This window comes from Megalops cyprinoides, chromosome 21 (assembly GCF_013368585.1).
Source record: "Megalops cyprinoides isolate fMegCyp1 chromosome 21, fMegCyp1.pri, whole genome shotgun sequence".
Taxonomy (NCBI): domain Eukaryota; kingdom Metazoa; phylum Chordata; class Actinopteri; order Elopiformes; family Megalopidae; genus Megalops; species Megalops cyprinoides.
In genome coordinates, this window is record NC_050603.1 from 13,773,268 (window position 1) to 13,790,609 (window position 17,342).

The following is a 17,342-nucleotide window of genomic DNA, read 5'->3' on the forward strand; positions in this document are numbered from 1 at the left end:
TGTGTGTGGGGGAAAAAGGAAAAAAAAAAGATCACATCCTGCTACGTTAGTCAAAGCAGCTTGTAAAACGCATCCCTTTCAGTCTAGTTCCTGTTGGTTTTTGTACTGTAAGTCAGGCAGGGCCTCTCATTTTGAAATCTCCTGTTTGCCATCTCTGTACAGTCTCTGGTAGTCCAATAACAAGCTTTTTATGACAATGTGATGCAAGTTCTTCCACCACGGGAAGAGTTTCGGTCTGGGAGGTAACATTAATTATACCCTTAACCATTTCTGTCACGTTGCATATTTCGATGACTGGCTCAACTGTGGATTTAAAAAAATTAGATGCTAACTACACTGAGTGAAGAGATGGCAGATGCATGAAGACCATGTTCAGAGCTGCTCTGATTCTGAGTGGCAGTGCCGGTACATCTAATTTCAACTTCATTTTTATCTGCTCAAATAATGTCTGTCTGGCTAACTAAAGAGCTGGCTAGCGTTAATAGCAAACATTACTGTTGTTCAACAGGCATCTTTAGATTCAATGTTATCTTGTTGGCTAGGTATTTTGAGCTTTATAATATGATCTCGCTATTATACTGATGTATACCTTGCAAGAACCAGTTCAAAGCTTTGTTTGCAATAAATTATTTTGGCTTGTGAAAAATCTGACTGGCTGGTGATTTTTTTTTAATCTGCCATCCAAGCTGGCTGGTAGACCAAGAAGTTAATTTTGGGCTCTGTATATATGCAGGGGGTCTTGATGGGGCACACTATGGCACAGCTCTTGGTTTTGATTGACATTTGGGTGAAGCTGTTGGACAAATTATATGAATGAACAGCTCATCTCTGTGATTGATCTTCTTTTACTTGTGTTTGAAAGCAGTGTGAGTATGCAACAGCAAAGGGGCTGCAGCAGTGACAGTTTTATTGCGAAGTTGAAATGGGAGAGCTCTTCTGAAGAGAGGAGAGGCTTGCGGGCCCTGGGCAGAGGCACTACAGCGGCTCCTCTGGGCTCGTGTGCATTTGAGGTGAACCATTATTGAACCGCTATTGGACTGCTGTTGAACTGCTTTCCAGCCACCCTTTACCAGTGAGTGGCAGCGGCTGCCTTTGGGTAATGTTGGGAGGGGAAACTGGTGGTTACTGGTGGGAAGGACTGTTGGACTTGTGGGTTTATGTCTGTGGCCTTGACCATATCCTCATGTCAGTATTTTCACTCTCCTCAGCCTCAGGCTGCTAATAGGGGTTATTTCAATTAAACTGTTTGCCGTTATGAACAACCGTGAAGCTATATTGACACACTGTGCAGGGGCCCGGCCATATATATCACTGAATTTGCCAATAACAGTTGACTGAAGTGATAGCAAAAACAGCTTTCAGCAGCAGATACATCTAGGAACTAATGGATGTCTGACACCTGGAACCGGACCTTACAGTTTATTGGTATCACAATCTTCACTTTCATTAGTGTGTTTTTTTTATTATTAATGTGTCATTCTCCATTCATTGCAGATAGAACCATTAAAGTAGGACGGTTTAAAAAGGCCCGGCAGGGTAATGCATCTGTGCTGCAGTCCCTGCTGACCTCCCTCCCTCCCTCCCTCCCTGGCTCAGCCCCCAGAGCAGGGCCTGTCCATCAGCTGCCGTCCTGCGTGTGAGTGTGAGAGCTGTGCGGGGACTCCCTGCGCGGTGGGGTCCCTCTCCTCCACCGCCTGCTCTGCCAGCTCCTCTCCGCGGCTCCTCTCTCGCGGCCTGTGTTGAAGGCCTGCCCGTTATCTGCGAGGCGCAGCGGCAGGGCTTGGGGCTCTGCATTGTGCGCGTGTGTCGGGGGGGTTGGAGAATAGAGTTTGTGTGGAATTCATTAGGGAAGGTGAGCAGTTGTCTGTTGCTTAGGTGGAAGTGCTTGTGCGCTGTCCTTGGTGCGGATGTGTCGTTGCTGAAGAGTGCTCGAGTTGCTCGAGAATGCTGTCTGTGTTACTGATGCACCACTGCCCATGAGAGCTGTCTGTGGTCCTGATGTTTCATGGCACATGAGACTCCTCTGTGGTTCTGGTTTTTTGAGGCCCATGAGAGCTGTCTGTGGTGCTGATGTTAAAGGCCAGTGAGAGCTGTCTGTGGTGCTGATGTTAAAGGCCAGTGAGAGCTGTCTGTGGTGCTGATGTTAAAGGCCAATGAGAGCTGTCTGTGGTCCTGATGTTAAAGGCCAGTGAGAGCTGTCTGTGGTGCTGATGTTAAAGGCCAGTGAGAGCTGTCCATGGTGCTGATGTTAAAGGCCAGTGAGAGCTGTCTGTGGTGCTGATGTTAAAGGCCAGTGAGAGCTGTCTGTGGTCCTGATGTTAAAGGCCAGTGAGAGCTGTCTGTGGTGCTGATGTTAAAGGCCAGTGAGAGCTGTCTGTGGTGCTGATGTTAAAGGCCAGTGAGAGCTGTCCATGGTGCTGATGTATTGCTGTCTGTGGTGCTGCCTGATACACTGGCCCTGGCAGCTGTGTGCTGGTGAAGGAGTCAGCGTGTGCGGGTGAGGCTGCCCGCCCGGCACAGGTGGGAGTCAGCGTCTGACTCCGGCGAGGCGGCAGCGGGAGAGATGGGTTTGGATCCACTTTCACAGAAACAGGAGCAGCAGGTGCAGGCTGCTGCATGCTGCCTTCCCACTCATTACATTGCATTAGTGTTCATGGCAGAGCGAACTAAAAAAGTAAATAGTTTTGCACACTTGATTAATATCCATTACTGAAATTCTGCTATCAAGCTTTGATTGAGGGGGATTTCCATGTAGGTCGCTTTCCACCCAGCTGTACTGAGTTAATAATCTACTGTAAGATCAAGAAATTAATGCCGTTAGAATTATTATAATTATGATGATGATGATGATAATCATTATTCCTCATAGTAGCAGTAGTAGTATTTAACTTTAAATAGGCTATTAGATTGAGTTCAAAGATCACTCTGTAAAGCGGTCTGTCTGCTGTGTGTGTGTGTACGTGAAGAGGGGGGGCACCAGACAGAACTGCCAGCACACTCTCCTGCTGCACGTTGACTGGTTTGCGGCTCTGCTGTGTGTGTGTGTGTGTGTGTGTGTGTGTGTGTGTGTGTGTGTGTGTACGTGAAGAGGGGGGGCACCAGACAGAACTGCCAGCACACTCTCCTGCTGCACGTTGACTGGTTTGCGGCTCTGCTGTGTGTGTGTGTGTGTGTGTGTGTGTGTGTGTGTGTGTGTGTGTACGTGAAGAGGGGGGGCACCAGACAGAACTGCCAGCACACTCTCCTGCTGCACGTTGACTGGTTTGCGGCTCTGCTGTGTGTGTGTGTGTGTGTGTGTGTGTGTGTGTGTGTGTGTATGTGAAGAGGGGGGGCACCAGACAGAACTGCCAGCACACTCTCCTGCTGCACGTTGACTGGTTTGCGGCTCTGCTGTGTGTGTGTGGCACTCGTGCTTGACTCCGCTGTTGACTGCTCTGTAACACCTCTGCTCTTTCCTCTCTTTCAGTTGTGCTGTTGAATTCAAAGGAGTCTCAGGCAGAGCTGGGTTGGACCTCACACCCTTCCAATGGAGTAAGTGCTCCCCTCGGCTCACGGCGGTGCCCGTGCGCTTGTGTGTGTGTGTGTGTGTGTGTGTGTGTGTGTGTGTGTGTGTGTGTGTGTGTGTGTGTGTGTGTGTGTGTGTGTGTGTGTGTGTGTGTGTGCGCGCGCCCGTGTGTGCGTGCGTGTGTTTGCACGCGTGCTACAGCTACACTTCTTCACAGAGAGCTGGTACTTAACGGTTTGGGCAGCGCTCCAGAGAGCACTATACTCAAATGGGCACACATTAGACAGCTGGCCATCCACCTCACTCCAGTCCCACTACCCAGATTTAGCCCCGTCTCCCTCCCAAAAATAGATTGCATCAGCAAATGAATAAATGCGCTCATCCCAGGCAGGTCATCGTGCCACGAAATGCGCAAATTGAACCATAGATGATCCAGAATCCAAATGAAACTGAGTGTCGCCCGGCTACATGATCAACTGACTGCAGCTAGGTAATTACGCACTCCCATTACTGCCGATATAACACTACCTGCACAATGCCACGCTGTTTACGCTCCCTGTAGTCGAGGGAAAGGTTGGCTGTGTATTTTTTTGTCTCTCTGCAAGCTGTTATTTATTTACCTTGTTAATTCAGGACCTGGCAGTGATTAAATCCACTCTACTGAGTTCCCTGGTGCCTCTGGCTTCAGCTGTGAGTCTACATAGAGACGTACTCTCCCTTTATGTGGAAACATAAACACTTTTTGTGATGAATTATTCATTGTAGGCATACTCACATTCAACCTAGAGACATACTCTTTCTGTAGAAACGCACTAGGGGTTGTAGTGTGGCTTTATTGTTCTGTGGAGATATAAAGAGAGGTATTGTTCAGTGTGTTAAAGGTATTCCAGGGTTTAACATTAACCGTTTTGCTTCCATCGGGCAACCGTTAATGTAGATCCCTGTATTCTTTCATATTACATATGCGGGTCCACTGTATTAATCCTCTTTCCTCTGTTTTCTTCTCACTTCCCTTTCCTTCTCTTTCCTCTGTCCCTCTTGCCTCTGTTTTCTCTCCCTCTCCTTTCTTCACCTCCCTCTCCACCTCTTTCTCCTCCTCTTCTCTCCCCTTCTCCTCTCTTCTCCTGTCCCTCCTTCCCCGCAGTGGGAGGAGATCAGCGGGGTGGATGAGAAGTACAAGCCCATCCGGACCTACCAGGTGTGCAACGTGATGGAGCCCAACCAGAACAACTGGCTGCAGACGGGCTGGATCTGGCGGCAGAACGGGCAGCGCATCTTCATCGAGCTGCAGTTCACCCTGCGCGACTGCAACAGCATCCCCGGCGTGGCGGGCACCTGCAAGGAGACCTTCAACCTGCTGTACGCCGAGTCCGACTGGGACCTGGGCCGCGTGGCGCGCGAGGACCGCTACACCAAGATCGACACCATCGCGGCCGACGAGAGCTTCACGCAGGGAGACCTGGGCGAGCGCAAGATGAAGCTCAACACGGAGGTGCGTGAGATCGGCCACCTCAACCGCAAGGGCTTCCACCTGGCCTTCCAGGATGTGGGCGCCTGCGTGGCGCTGGTGTCCGTGCGCGTCTACTACAAGCGCTGCCTGTCCACCGTGCAGAACCTGGCCATCTTCCCCGACACGGTGGCAGAGGCCGCCTTCGCCACGCTGGTGGAGGTGCGCGGCACCTGCGTCAACAACTCGGAGGTGGACACGGACAGCCCTCCCAGGATGCACTGCAGCGCCGAGGGGGAGTGGCTGGTGCCCATCGGGAAGTGCAGCTGCAGCGCCGGCTTCGAGGAGGGCCACAGCAGCTGCGAGGGTGAGAGGCCGCGCCCAGAGGGGGGGGGCGGGGGAGTGGGGTACCGCGGGGTAGTGCGTATCTATGGAAGGTCACTATTAGGAGTTATGGAGTTGGGGATGGCGAACCTCCAGTGTGGGGTTACAATTTTTCTTTCAGCGTGATCCTTCTCAGGGTTTCTCCTGAGGGAAATGTCAGGTGGTTATATTCCTGCTTGAGAGTAGGGACTCCATAGAAATCCCCCCACAGTGTACACACATACTGGCACACAAAGTTCTGTTTTCTCATGTGTGGGTATTGGCTATGGTCCAGTCCACCTTTTGCTGACACTCGAAACTTAGTCATTTCATAAGCAGGTTGTGCTGAGGCTCGAGTAACTCTGTGTCCCTGAGGTCACCATGACTCTGCATGGCCATCACAGGGAGACGAAAGCAGTCTGCAGGCAGGATCTTTCACAGCCCATCTTGAGAGATTGTGCAATGCAGCGTGGGAGTTGTAGTCGACTCGTGCCCCAGGCAGCAAGCTGTTTGTCTGGAAGGACATGTGAGTGCTGTTTGGTCTCTGCAGAAAGGCTTATGGCTGGCGTCTGGCAGTGGCCCCTCCCCCCTTAGTCTGACACTGTGATTGGTTCCACTCGCAATGGGGGTGGAGTGGGTAAGCCAACAGGGAGAAGACGGAGCAAATATAGCCAAGCAATAGGGACAAGATGCACGTGTGGGCGCTGGCTGAGAGCGAGCATCGGTATCCCACAATTCTCAGCTTGCGGCCTCTCGCACACTTCACACTTGGTCTGCTGTGTGCTTCCTGTGAGTGGCTGAACTGTGAAACTCTCAGAGAACGGAAGCAGCCCCAGTCAGGGAGAGGCTGGAGAGGGTGATGGGGAATCTGGGCTACTGGACCACAGGTGACACAGGAAGGTGCTGTAGTGGGGTTTACACTATCCCCACACCTCCAGTCCCCCATCGTCCTCCCACGGCATTTCAGTTCACTTTAGAATAAATAGCCTGTAATGGTGTAACACATCTTGAAACTCTTTTTGAAGCTTAACTTTATCTTTAAAATAAATTAAACCTAGGTGTTGGATACTGGTAAGAACTCATCAAAAAGAAATGTCTCCTCTTTTTGTCATGATGGAATGACAGACAGACATAAAAAAGACAGTCACTCAGACAGACAGACAGAGGATAGCGTTACACCAGCTCCGCGTGCTTTTTGAGTTGCCATGCCGACTGATTTGACTGCGCAGTCCGGAGCCGCGCACGCAGCGGGAGAGACAGCGGCTGGGGGGAGATGCTGAATCACGGACCCCCTCTCCCCCCTTTTAATGAGCCAACAATAGATGAGTGAGTGAGTGAGTTGCAGAGCGCGGGGTGGGGAAGGGCCCCCCTGTGGAGGCCCGCTCTCGGCCCTGTCACTCCCCATCAGCCCGGCCTCTGTGGATTATTGCTCTATTCACTCTTAATGACATGAATATGCAACGGCAGCGATCTCGCTCCCCGAGCTCCGGCGCTATTGATCAGCGGTAATGCTTCACTAAACTGTGGAATTAGGCAGGGAATCTGTCTACTGTCTCCCGTGTGTGCGCGTCTCTCTGTGTGTCCGAGCGCCTTCACGCGCGTGTGTCCGTGTGTGTGTCAGGCAGTGTGCGTGGGCTGACGCCTGTGTGTGAGGGAGTGTGAGGTGTGTTCCCGCAGCGGCTCGATAACTATCGAGCGGCCGATGAGTAGATGCTGATTGTGTGTTAAGTGGCTGTGGTCTGTGGAGTGCAGTGGAGTGTGCGGTGCTGTGCTTTGACTGCAGCTGTATGATCATATGTGATTACATGTAAGCGAGAGGAGGGCCTCCTGCATGCTGGAGGACATGGGCTCGTGCCGGGGGCGTTTCCGTGTGTAAAGGTGCACTGATGCTGGCAATCAGCTCTGTGATAACTGGGGGGTTGATTTGTCCAGAATGCACAAATACATTTTTCACAGCTTATGCCTCTGCTGAACTCCACGTGTGGCGTTAAAGTGTGTAACAGCGGGCTCCCAGGACACGGTCATGTAGGTGGATGTAGATGCATGTACCCCGGTCCTTTGATCTGGAGAAGGTCCCAGACTTTACTGCTTTTTCTTCCCATAATTTTTCTTTTCCCCAGATGAAAGCACACTCCTCAGGCAGTGCGGGCGAATGACAGGAGCAGTTCTGCTTTGTGCTGAGCACCTTTTTCGAAACTCTTTATAGACATTTTAAGCACAGTGAGGAGACGTTTGGCCTATTCCCAAGCGCTTCCTGGCTTCAGAGGGAACAAACTGTGTTTATTAAAGGCTTGATTTAGTGGTAGATGGGAAAGTCAAGCTGGCAAGCAACTGCAGCCATTTTTAGGTGAATTCACAAAATGAACAGGCAGTAAAATGTATCCTTGACCACAATGATAAATTGTCTCCAAAATTACACACAGAGCAAGCGTTTGTTTCCCCAAACATCTGAGGTATGTGAAATGAAGCAGCCATGAATATATTGTGTTTTGCAGTTAAATTTTGGTCAAGCCTGAACATTTCTAAGGAAGTTTGTTCTGAGAGGTGTGGATAGTTGGAAGCACTTAGAGAGAGGGCATTTTTCTCCTGAGAGGAAAAAAAAATTAGGGATTTATAGTAAGGGAAATTTTGTTATGAAAGGGGCATTTATAGAAGGGGGTGTTTTAGTGAAAGGGGCATTTACAGAATGAGGAGTTTCGTAGTGGGAGAGAGGCATGTAGGGACTGAGAGAGGCGTGTAGGGACTGAGAGAGGCATGTAGGGACTGAGGGAGGCATGTAGGGACTGAGGGAGGCATGTAGGGACTGAGGGAGGCATGTAGGGACTGAGGGAGGCATGTAGGGACTGAGAGGCGTGTAGGGACTGAGAGAGGCATGTAGGGACTGAGAGAGGCATGTAGGGAGTGAGGGAGGCGTGTAGGGACTGAGAGAGGCATGTAGGGACTGAGGGAGGCGTGTAGGGACTGAGGGAGGCGTGTAGGGACTGAGGGAGGCGTGTAGGGACTGAGAGGCGTGTAGGGACTGAGGGAGGCGTGTAGGGACTGAGAGGCGTGTAGGGACTGAGAGAGGCATGTAGGGACTGAGAGGCGTGTAGGGACTGAGGGAGGCATGTAGGGACTGAGAGAGGCATGTAGGGACTGAGAGGCGTGTAGGGACTGAGGGAGGCGTGTAGGGACTGAGGGAGGCGTGTAGGGACTGAGAGAGGCATGTAGGGACTGAGGGAGGCGTGTAGGGACTGAGAGAGGCATGTAGGGACTGAGAGGCATGTAGGGACTGAGGGAGGCGTGTAGGGACTGAGAGAGGCATGTAGGGACTGAGAGGCGTGTAGGGACTGAGGGAGGCGTGTAGGGACTGAGGGAGGCATGTAGGGACTGAGAGGCGTGTAGGGACTGAGGGAGGCATGTGAGGTGAGTATGACTGGTGTGATCCACTCACATCTGACTTCCTCTTTCCTTGGGGATTATGCCAGCCATTAGGGATGGAAAAGGTGAGAGAGAGATTGTGATGTAATGTAGTGCATAACTGAGATGAACCTTAGGGAAGCCATCTGTTAAAGAACAGTGATTATCTTCCTGTGTGTGTGCACTTATGTCTGGGTGCGCTTGTGTGTGCGCACGCGAGTGTGAAGTTTTCCCAGCATACCAGGCTTACCTCCGCTGTCTGTAACACACACTCTGCTGGACTGCTGCTCTGAGCGGACCGCAGGAAGGAGGAAGCAGAGCGTGTTGCCTGATTCTCCATGCACCTCTCTGCACAAAGTGTCTGTTTGTCTGTAATTAATTAAGCACGCAGGTATAACCCGCTGCAGTGGGGTAATTGGTAAACCTGCCTTTCTGGAGGGTGCTGCTGTTTCTCTCGCTCCGTCCCTCCTCTCTCCAGTGACTCCTTTATTTGCTCCCTAAATCACACGCTCACCTGCGGCCGGAGGCTTCATAAAACAGCTTTGCGGGTCCCCTGTCAGGGACGGGGGGGCCCGCGGGGAGACGTGCGGTGCGGCAGGTGAGGGAGGTTAAAGCAGGCATTTTGTGGGGCGGGTGGGATTAATGCACTGGGGTGGAGGGGAGGGGGGGGGCGTTGACAGGAAAAGATTTGCAGGCTGGCGTCTGCGTTGCTATTCGCCAGTCTGCCCCGGCTCCTGCTGGCAGCGCGCCACCCCGTACCCATCTGCTGGGAGCGCAGGAGCGGGCGGCACATCCCCGCCATCCCCGCTAATGCCCGCTAATGCCCGCTGTCTCCCGCGCCGCCGCCACAGTAACGCGCCCTCCCCAGAATAATAATAACGCTAATTGCATTTTGGCCAATGAGGTCTAATGTAGTTACAGGCTGCTGCTGAAAGTGGGTGGGCAGGGGGGGTGAGGCCTGAGTGATGCTGCTGGGGGTGGGAGGGGAAGGAGCCCAGCCGGCAGCTCACCTCCAGCCGCCTGCCGTCCTCCTCCTTTACTCCAGCACACTGCCGCGCCTCCACAACTCTCCCACGGGTCTTTATCTGACTTTAAGCTCCTTTTTCTCGGGAGGGCTTTTCTTTACAACTAGAAAACAAATATAAATGTTGATCTTTAAGGTGAGGTTAACAGTATAGTATTGCCATATACATATATTTTTGGTCAGTGTAAAAAGTATTGCTCCATTGTGTATGATGGTGCTAGGATGGGGATTGTTCTTTGGCAGGGGGTGTAGCACAGAGCTGTGTCCAGGCCTGTGTTAGCTTCCACATGGAACCCCGAGGAGCTGTGACTGCTGGGAGTCCTGAGGAGGGAGGCGCTGCTCTCCTCCATGGGCTCCCCCCGGGCAGCCCCCACACACACTGCAGAGTGTGTTTCTGCTGGGAGTCCTGAGGAGGGAGGCGCTGCTCTCCTCCATGGGCTCCCCCCGGGCAGCCCCCACGCACACTGCAGAGTTTGTTTCTGCTGGGAGTCCTGAGGAGGGAGGCGCTGCTCTCCTCCATGGGCTCCCCCCGGGCAGCCCCCACACACACTGCAGAGTGTGTTTCTGCTGGGAGTCCTGAGGAGGGAGGCGCTGCTCTCCTCCATGGGCTCCCCCCGGGCAGCCCCCACGCAGCACTGCAGAGTGTGTTTCTGCTGGGAGTCCTGAGGAGGGAGGCGCTGCTCTCCTCCATGGGCTCCCCCCGGGCAGCCCCCACGCAGCACTGCAGAGTGTGTTTCTGCTGGGAGTCCTGAGGAGGGAGGCGCTGCTCTCCTCCATGGGCTCCCCCCGGGCAGCCCCCACGCAGCACTGCAGAGTGTGTTTCTGCTGGAGAGCAGAGCTGCTTTTCCCCCTCATCGCGTCTGTGTGTTTGTCACCTCCACTGTTACCCTCTAACGAGGATGGCATTTTCAAGCATGCCTGCATCCTGATGTTTCTCATACGCTGTCACGCACACTCACACACACACACACACACACACACACACACACGCACACTCACACACACACACACACACACACACACACACATACACGCACATACACGCACACTCACACACACACACACACACACACACACACACACACACACTCACACACACACACTCACACACACACACTCACACACCCACATCAACACACACACACACGCACACTCACACACACACACTCACACACACACACACGCACACTCACACACACACACACACACACACACACACACACACTCACACACACGCACACGCACACATCAGCACACACACACCACCACACACATACACACACACACACACACACACACACACACACACACACACACACACACACACACACATACACACACACACACACACACACACACACACACACACACACACACACACACACACCACCACACACATACACACACGTCCACATCAAAACACACACACACACACACACACACACACACACACACACACGTCCACATCAAAACACACACACACACACACACACACACACACACACACACACACACATACACACACACACACCACCACACACATACACACACACACACACACACACACACACACACACACACACACACACACACACACCACCACACACATACACACACGTCCACATCAAAACACCCACACAGACACTCACACTCACACACATACACACACGCTCACATCAACACACACACACGCTCACATCAACACACACACACACACACATACACACACACACACACACACACACGCTCACATCAACACACACACACGCTCACATCAACACACACACACGCTCACATCAACACACACACACATACACACACACACACACACACGCTCACATCAACACACACACACACACACTAACACACACACACACTCAGTCACGCTCAGACATGCATGTCTTTCTCACAGTTAAAACTACACATACACAAGCACATGCTAATACATACGCACACTCATTCACTCACAGTCAGTCTTTCTCACACTCGCCTGCACATACATATGCACATGCTAAGATGTACACACACTCACTCCCACACGCACTCGAGCACAGCGAACATCTGCGATGGCACTGTGGAGTGGAGCAGCCTTTACAGGTGGGCCCACCTGTTCACCCTGTGTCCACCCTCTCAAAGCGGAGAGCAGCAGCACATAGTGTTTCTGTTTATTCAGACTTTTTGTTTGCAGGTTGGAACCCTTGAAACGCAGCGTCCCGGGGGGGCGATGCAGCGGCACAGAAAACCCATTCCACCCCGTCAAATGGCATAAAAACAAGCACAGTAAATGACTCTTCAGCATTCAGCTGCAAGAACACTCTGAAACTGCTTTGGACATGATCAAGTTTCTAATGCTTTTTAGGTGGGCAGGCAGAGCGCTCCAGTCAGTTGGCACCAAAAATACTAAAAAGCCTTTTTCCAGATTCATTTTAGACCGTTGGGAAAAACAAACATTTAAAGTAATGTAGTAAAGTTGTGGAACACAAGTCTAAAATCCCCCCTGCCTTCTCCAACACTTGCAAGCTCACATACACACCTCTTTATTTTCCGGAATTCTTTATTTCTGTGCGTGTGGGTGGATAGCTCTTCCTTGTATTTTGCATCATTTTATTTTCAACCAGGCGAGCTAGTCTGGAACAGTGTTCACAAACCTTACCTCCGGGAGTCAGTGTGATCAAGGACGATTACCGTCCCCGAGAGAGGGAGGAGGGCAGGGAGAGGGAGCTGAGAGGCTATTAGGGACAGAGTGTACAGATCGGGGGCTTTGCTGTGTTTGTGGTTGTTCGGTAAAACCCTGGCCGGCTGGCGGGTGGGGAAGCGCCCCCCTGTAGGAGCCGCAATTTGCAGACTGGCCCCCCAAAGCTGCTGGCATAGACAGGTCCCCGCAGGTGTGATCACGGTGATGTGTGGATGTCAGCCAAGCCTCTGTGTGTGTGTGTGTGTGTGTGTGTGTGTGTGTGTGTGTGTGTGTGTGTGTGTTTGTCCTGTGTTTATTCATTATGGGTTTATTTATTTACCCACACTGAGCACTCCCCAGAGGCCTGTCTGTGTCCGACTCCTCTCCCCCCCTCACGGGACCCTCTCTCTCTCGCGCCCCCGTGGAGACGGGGGGGGGGGGACGGGGGGTGGGGGGGGCGGGTGTACAAAGGGTGAAGTGCGGCGGCGGCGGGAGCATCGGCGGCGGCGACGGCGTTTCCGATAGCTGTTTATGTGACTGCGAAATTCAATTACTCTGCAGGGGAGCGGCGCCGTGCGGGTGACATTTCATTCGCTGTGAATCATGGCCTTTTCTCAGGCAACGCGCACGCGTGTTCCCAACTGCCGCCAGAGCAGCCCTGAGCCGCCCGGGGTGCGTTTGGAAAGAGGGACTGCTTCTCCCGCTGCTGACGAGCTGCCGGGGACCACCTGGCAGGGATCGGGGGGGCTCCTTAAACATGCTGCCAGCGTTACGGGTCCAGCAGCCGTAATGCAGATGAGCCGCAATTAAAGTTTTAAGAGCGCAATCATCCACAGCCTGTGTCGCCACACAACAAGGACACTCACACAGTTTGTGGCTTTAAACGGGGATAATTTCCCATCAAATATTAATGTCGGCACAGTAGTTTTTCATAACTAATGCATTTTTAAAGCCACTTAGATCTTTGGAAAATATTGAAACAGATTTTTTTTGCTGGTGTGTTTGTGGCTGTTGTGGTAAAAGTTCTGTGTATAGGCTCGGAACAGGATTGCTCTGGTTTTCTCAGGTCAGGTGCGCTGAGAGAGGACACCAGCTGTGTTGATTGTAAAAACCCAGCAGGTCGTTCCACTCATTATGAAGCTGCTGTCTGGTCTTGTGATGGCGGTCACGTGATGCGGCCGTTTTTGTGCCCGAGAGCGGGGGACACCTGTACCCGCCGTGGGCCGGCGGGAGGGCATGGCCAGTCCTGGAGCAGGGGGAAGGAAAGCTCATCTCCGCTGCTCCGTTCACAGAGAGTGAGGCCTGTCTGGGGGCATCTGGCTAAGATCCGGAGCCAATTATTCAAATGGCCAAAAAGCTCAGGAGTGGGACTAAAAAAGTTAGTCACGTATTTCGACTGCCGTGGTCACATGGTGAGGAGAGCGGGTGAGACGAGGACAGCTTGCCTGTCCTCAGATAATTTAATTATCCGAGGACCAAGGGGACAGCGGAGACAGTTTATTCCCCCACCGATCCCTCGCTGCTCTCCTTCAGATAGACGTGGATGAGGGACAGACGTTGCAGCCAGGGGAATAAATTCTGTGTGACACCTGGGAGAAGGGGAATAAATTTGGTGCGACACCACAGATAAGGGCCATTGGGAGAATAGCAGAGAAACCTCCCACCCCCATCACCGGAATATATTATCTGTGACGGGGGAGTGGGACAAGGTCTAGTTTGACCTTCAGGGGCTCTATTTGCATGTTATCAGGAAACTGTGTGCTGGTTTCTGTGTGGAGACATCTCTAAACCCCAACCCAGAATCTCATTCATAATAGATGCACTGTGCGTATTACCTCTCTAATGCAGGGATTCTGAAAACGCACATACTCACACTCACTTCCTATATTCATAACACACATGCTCACACACACAAAAGCCAAAACTGTCACTGTTCTGCATTTCTGAAAGATTAATTTGGATTTGGGGAGGGTTTAGGAATGTACGTTTCTCCATGAGGAAATGGATCTTAATTTAAATAAATTTGAATACAGCCCCATTCCTAATCTCTTCCTCCTCAAAGGCGCACATCAGCCAGGCTTCTCCTGAGGTCTTCCACACCACGGCTGGGAAGTGGGGAGGTGTGGGGGGACAGGGGGTGAGTGTCAGGTTTGGACTGTTGCTGTGGGAGGTCAGAGACCAGTATTCATAGTGTATCCATGTGAGGTCACAGAATGGGATTTAATGTGAAGGTCTTTGTTTGTATTTGTTTATATTTCTGTAAATGTTTGTCTGTGCTGGCCTGAGCTGCCCAGCGGGGATTTCCACAAGGAGCAGCATTTCAGAATGCAGACTCTACAGGGACAGGCTTCGTCAGTGCAGCCTGGCTGTATCTGAGGCTGTTAGCTGGCTGTGTGTGGGAGTTATAGTGTCTGTGACACTGTTTATCCCACAGTGTGTGTTTTTAGTGCAACTTTGTCTGCGCGTGTCTTTGAACATGTGTTTCTCTGGGAAAAACTTCCTCTTGCAGCGGTTTGAGCAGCTGCCTTTTTGTGAAAGGCAAACTTTCCCCCCCTGCCCTGTGCATTATTGATCCCCCCCCTGCGTGCTCTGTGTTCCATCACCCCTCCGTTCCTGTGGATGTGTCCCACTGCGTGAGGCCGCTGTTAAACTCTGCATGATGCGGCGTGCTGATCGCGCCCCTCGCCCCGCACCTCTCACCCCTGTCCCGGGCACGGGGATCTCTCCCCGCGCTCAGATCGATCCCGTCTCCCTCCCAGGTGACGGCATGGCTGCTGCTCTGTGACAGGTCGGCAGGGGCGGACGGGTTACCGTGCGGCCGGCGTGGGGGCAGGATTGATCCGTGCCCGGCACGCAGGAGCGGAATGCCAATTAGGAGGAGGGCCGGGACACACCGCCTCCCTCTCCGGCCTGGGCACCGCCAGGGACTCCCTCAGTCGCGCGTTCACTTAACGCCCCCCCCCTTCTCTGCTGGCCTTGTTTTCTCAGCCCAAAAAAAGAGAGAGAAAAACCTCCCGCGGAAAAAAGCGGCGCTGCTAGAAAAACACAGACTAACAAACAAACAATCAGACAAACGGGAAGATCGATATCTGAGAGAGCAGAGCAGATCGCCCGGCTCCCCTTCCTGCGCCCGCCGCGCTCTCAAACTCAACTTTATCTGAAGGAGTTTGTGCTCGCGCTGACTTTGCCTGCCCTTACTGCTCACACACACTGAGGAGCTTCACTGGCACGATGAACCCCCTCTGTGCCCCTGGCGGGGGCGGGGTTGTGTGTTGTTGTTGTTTTTAATTCCTCTTCCAATGCCTGAGCCCCTCTCGCTGCAGGCTGGGTGGGAGCCTGCTCATCTGCCTCAGGTTCTGTAAGGCCTGTTAGCTCACGATCCACGCGAGTGCTCGGCAGTCACGCTGCAGCTGAAGGAGTGGCCTTCCTTTCTGAGGCACCTCTGAACCTGTGACCTCTCTGAGGCACTGATACTGATGAAGGGGCTCTCCTTCTGAGGCACTGATACTGAGTGAGTCCCTTCTGTTTCTGAGGCACTGATACTGAGTGAGTCGCTTCTGTTTCTGAGGCACTGATGCTGAGTGAGTCGCTTCTGTTTCTGAGGCACTGATACTGAGTGAGTCCCTTCTGTTTCTGAGGCACTGATACTGAGTGAGTCGCTTCTGTTTCTGAGGCACTGATGCTGAGTGAGTCGCTTCTGTTTCTGAGGCACTGATACTGAGTGAGTCCCATCTGTTTCTGAGGCACTGATACTGAGTGAGTCGCTTCTGTTTCTGAGGCACTGATACTGAGTGAGTCGCTTCTGTTTCTGAGGCACTGATATTGAGTGAGTCACCTGTTTGAGGCACCAGTGATACGGACCCTTCTGTTTCTGAGGCGCCGTTGCCGACTGAACGGCCTCTGTTTCTGAGGCACCGGTGCCGACTGAACGGCCTCTGTTTCTGAGGTACTGGTGCCGACTGAACGGCCTCTGTTTCTGAGGCACCAGTGCCGACCGAACGGCCTCTGTTTCTGAGGAACGGGTGCCGACCGAACGGCCTCTGTTTCTGAGGAACGGGTGTTGGCCTGTTTGTGAGTCAAAGAGGAGGCAGATGGGAGAAACCCCTCTGTGTGGCTTCCGTCTCTTCCTGTTTCTCTTCCTCCCTCTTGTCTCTTGTTCCTTCTTCTTCCTTTGCTGTCTCGCTCTCTTCCTGATCCATGATTCATCTCCATCATCCTTTCCTGTGCTGCAACTCTCCAGGGTCTTGTGAGCATTGGCTTACCATTTTTGTTGCGTTTGGATTCTGAAACGGCAAATTGTCCAGCATCACTAATTCATGGCCCTCCCATCTTTTCTCCATCGTGTGCCATTTTTTATTCATGCATGTACGTGTGGGAGTGTGTGTGTGTGTGAGAGAGAGACAAAGAGGGGCAGAGATGGTGCTTATCAGGGGATTCCTTGTGTACGTGAAGCCAGGGTCACTGGGTTGAGGGTGCAGAGTGAGAGTTATGAGGGCCTCTCTGGTTTGGAAGGACTTCCTGGACTGAGAAGTGAAAATGCACATGTGCTCACACACAGTCACGCACAAGCACATTGTAGCATTGCATTTACACAGAAAAACCATATTTACAGTACAGTGCACATACCTACAGCCCATATACAACACTGTATGGTTTGGTGCACATACATGTTAGATACACAGCAACACATGCAATTAGATCCATCATACTCACTGACCATATCACTGCCACAAGGCGATGGATGGTCTCCCACAGGAAAGCTGACACCAGTGCATGTTTGTCTGTGATCTGAAATAAATCCTCAGAATGCGCAGTAAGAGAGTGGAAAAGAAAAGCAAGTGAGACATGGAGAAGGGATAGAGGGGAGGTTGTGTGTGTGTGTGTGTGTGTGTGTGTGTGTGTGTGTGTTGGGGTCCTCCTGTATGTGTGT

At 52.2% G+C, this 17,342-nt stretch overlaps 1 protein-coding gene across 1 annotated transcript in view; it reads left to right on the plus strand.

Moving 5' to 3' along the window:
- The window catches only part of LOC118796342 (ephrin type-A receptor 7-like), a 78,428-nt gene that overhangs the window by 14,996 nt on the left and 46,090 nt on the right, over positions 1–17,342 (plus strand). The window contains exons 2-3 of the mRNA XM_036555170.1: positions 3,467–3,531; positions 4,650–5,319. Coding sequence (XP_036411063.1) covers positions 4,716–5,319 — 604 coding nt within the window. The 5' untranslated portion in view covers positions 3,467–3,531; positions 4,650–4,715. The remainder of the gene's footprint in view (positions 1–3,466; positions 3,532–4,649; positions 5,320–17,342) is intronic.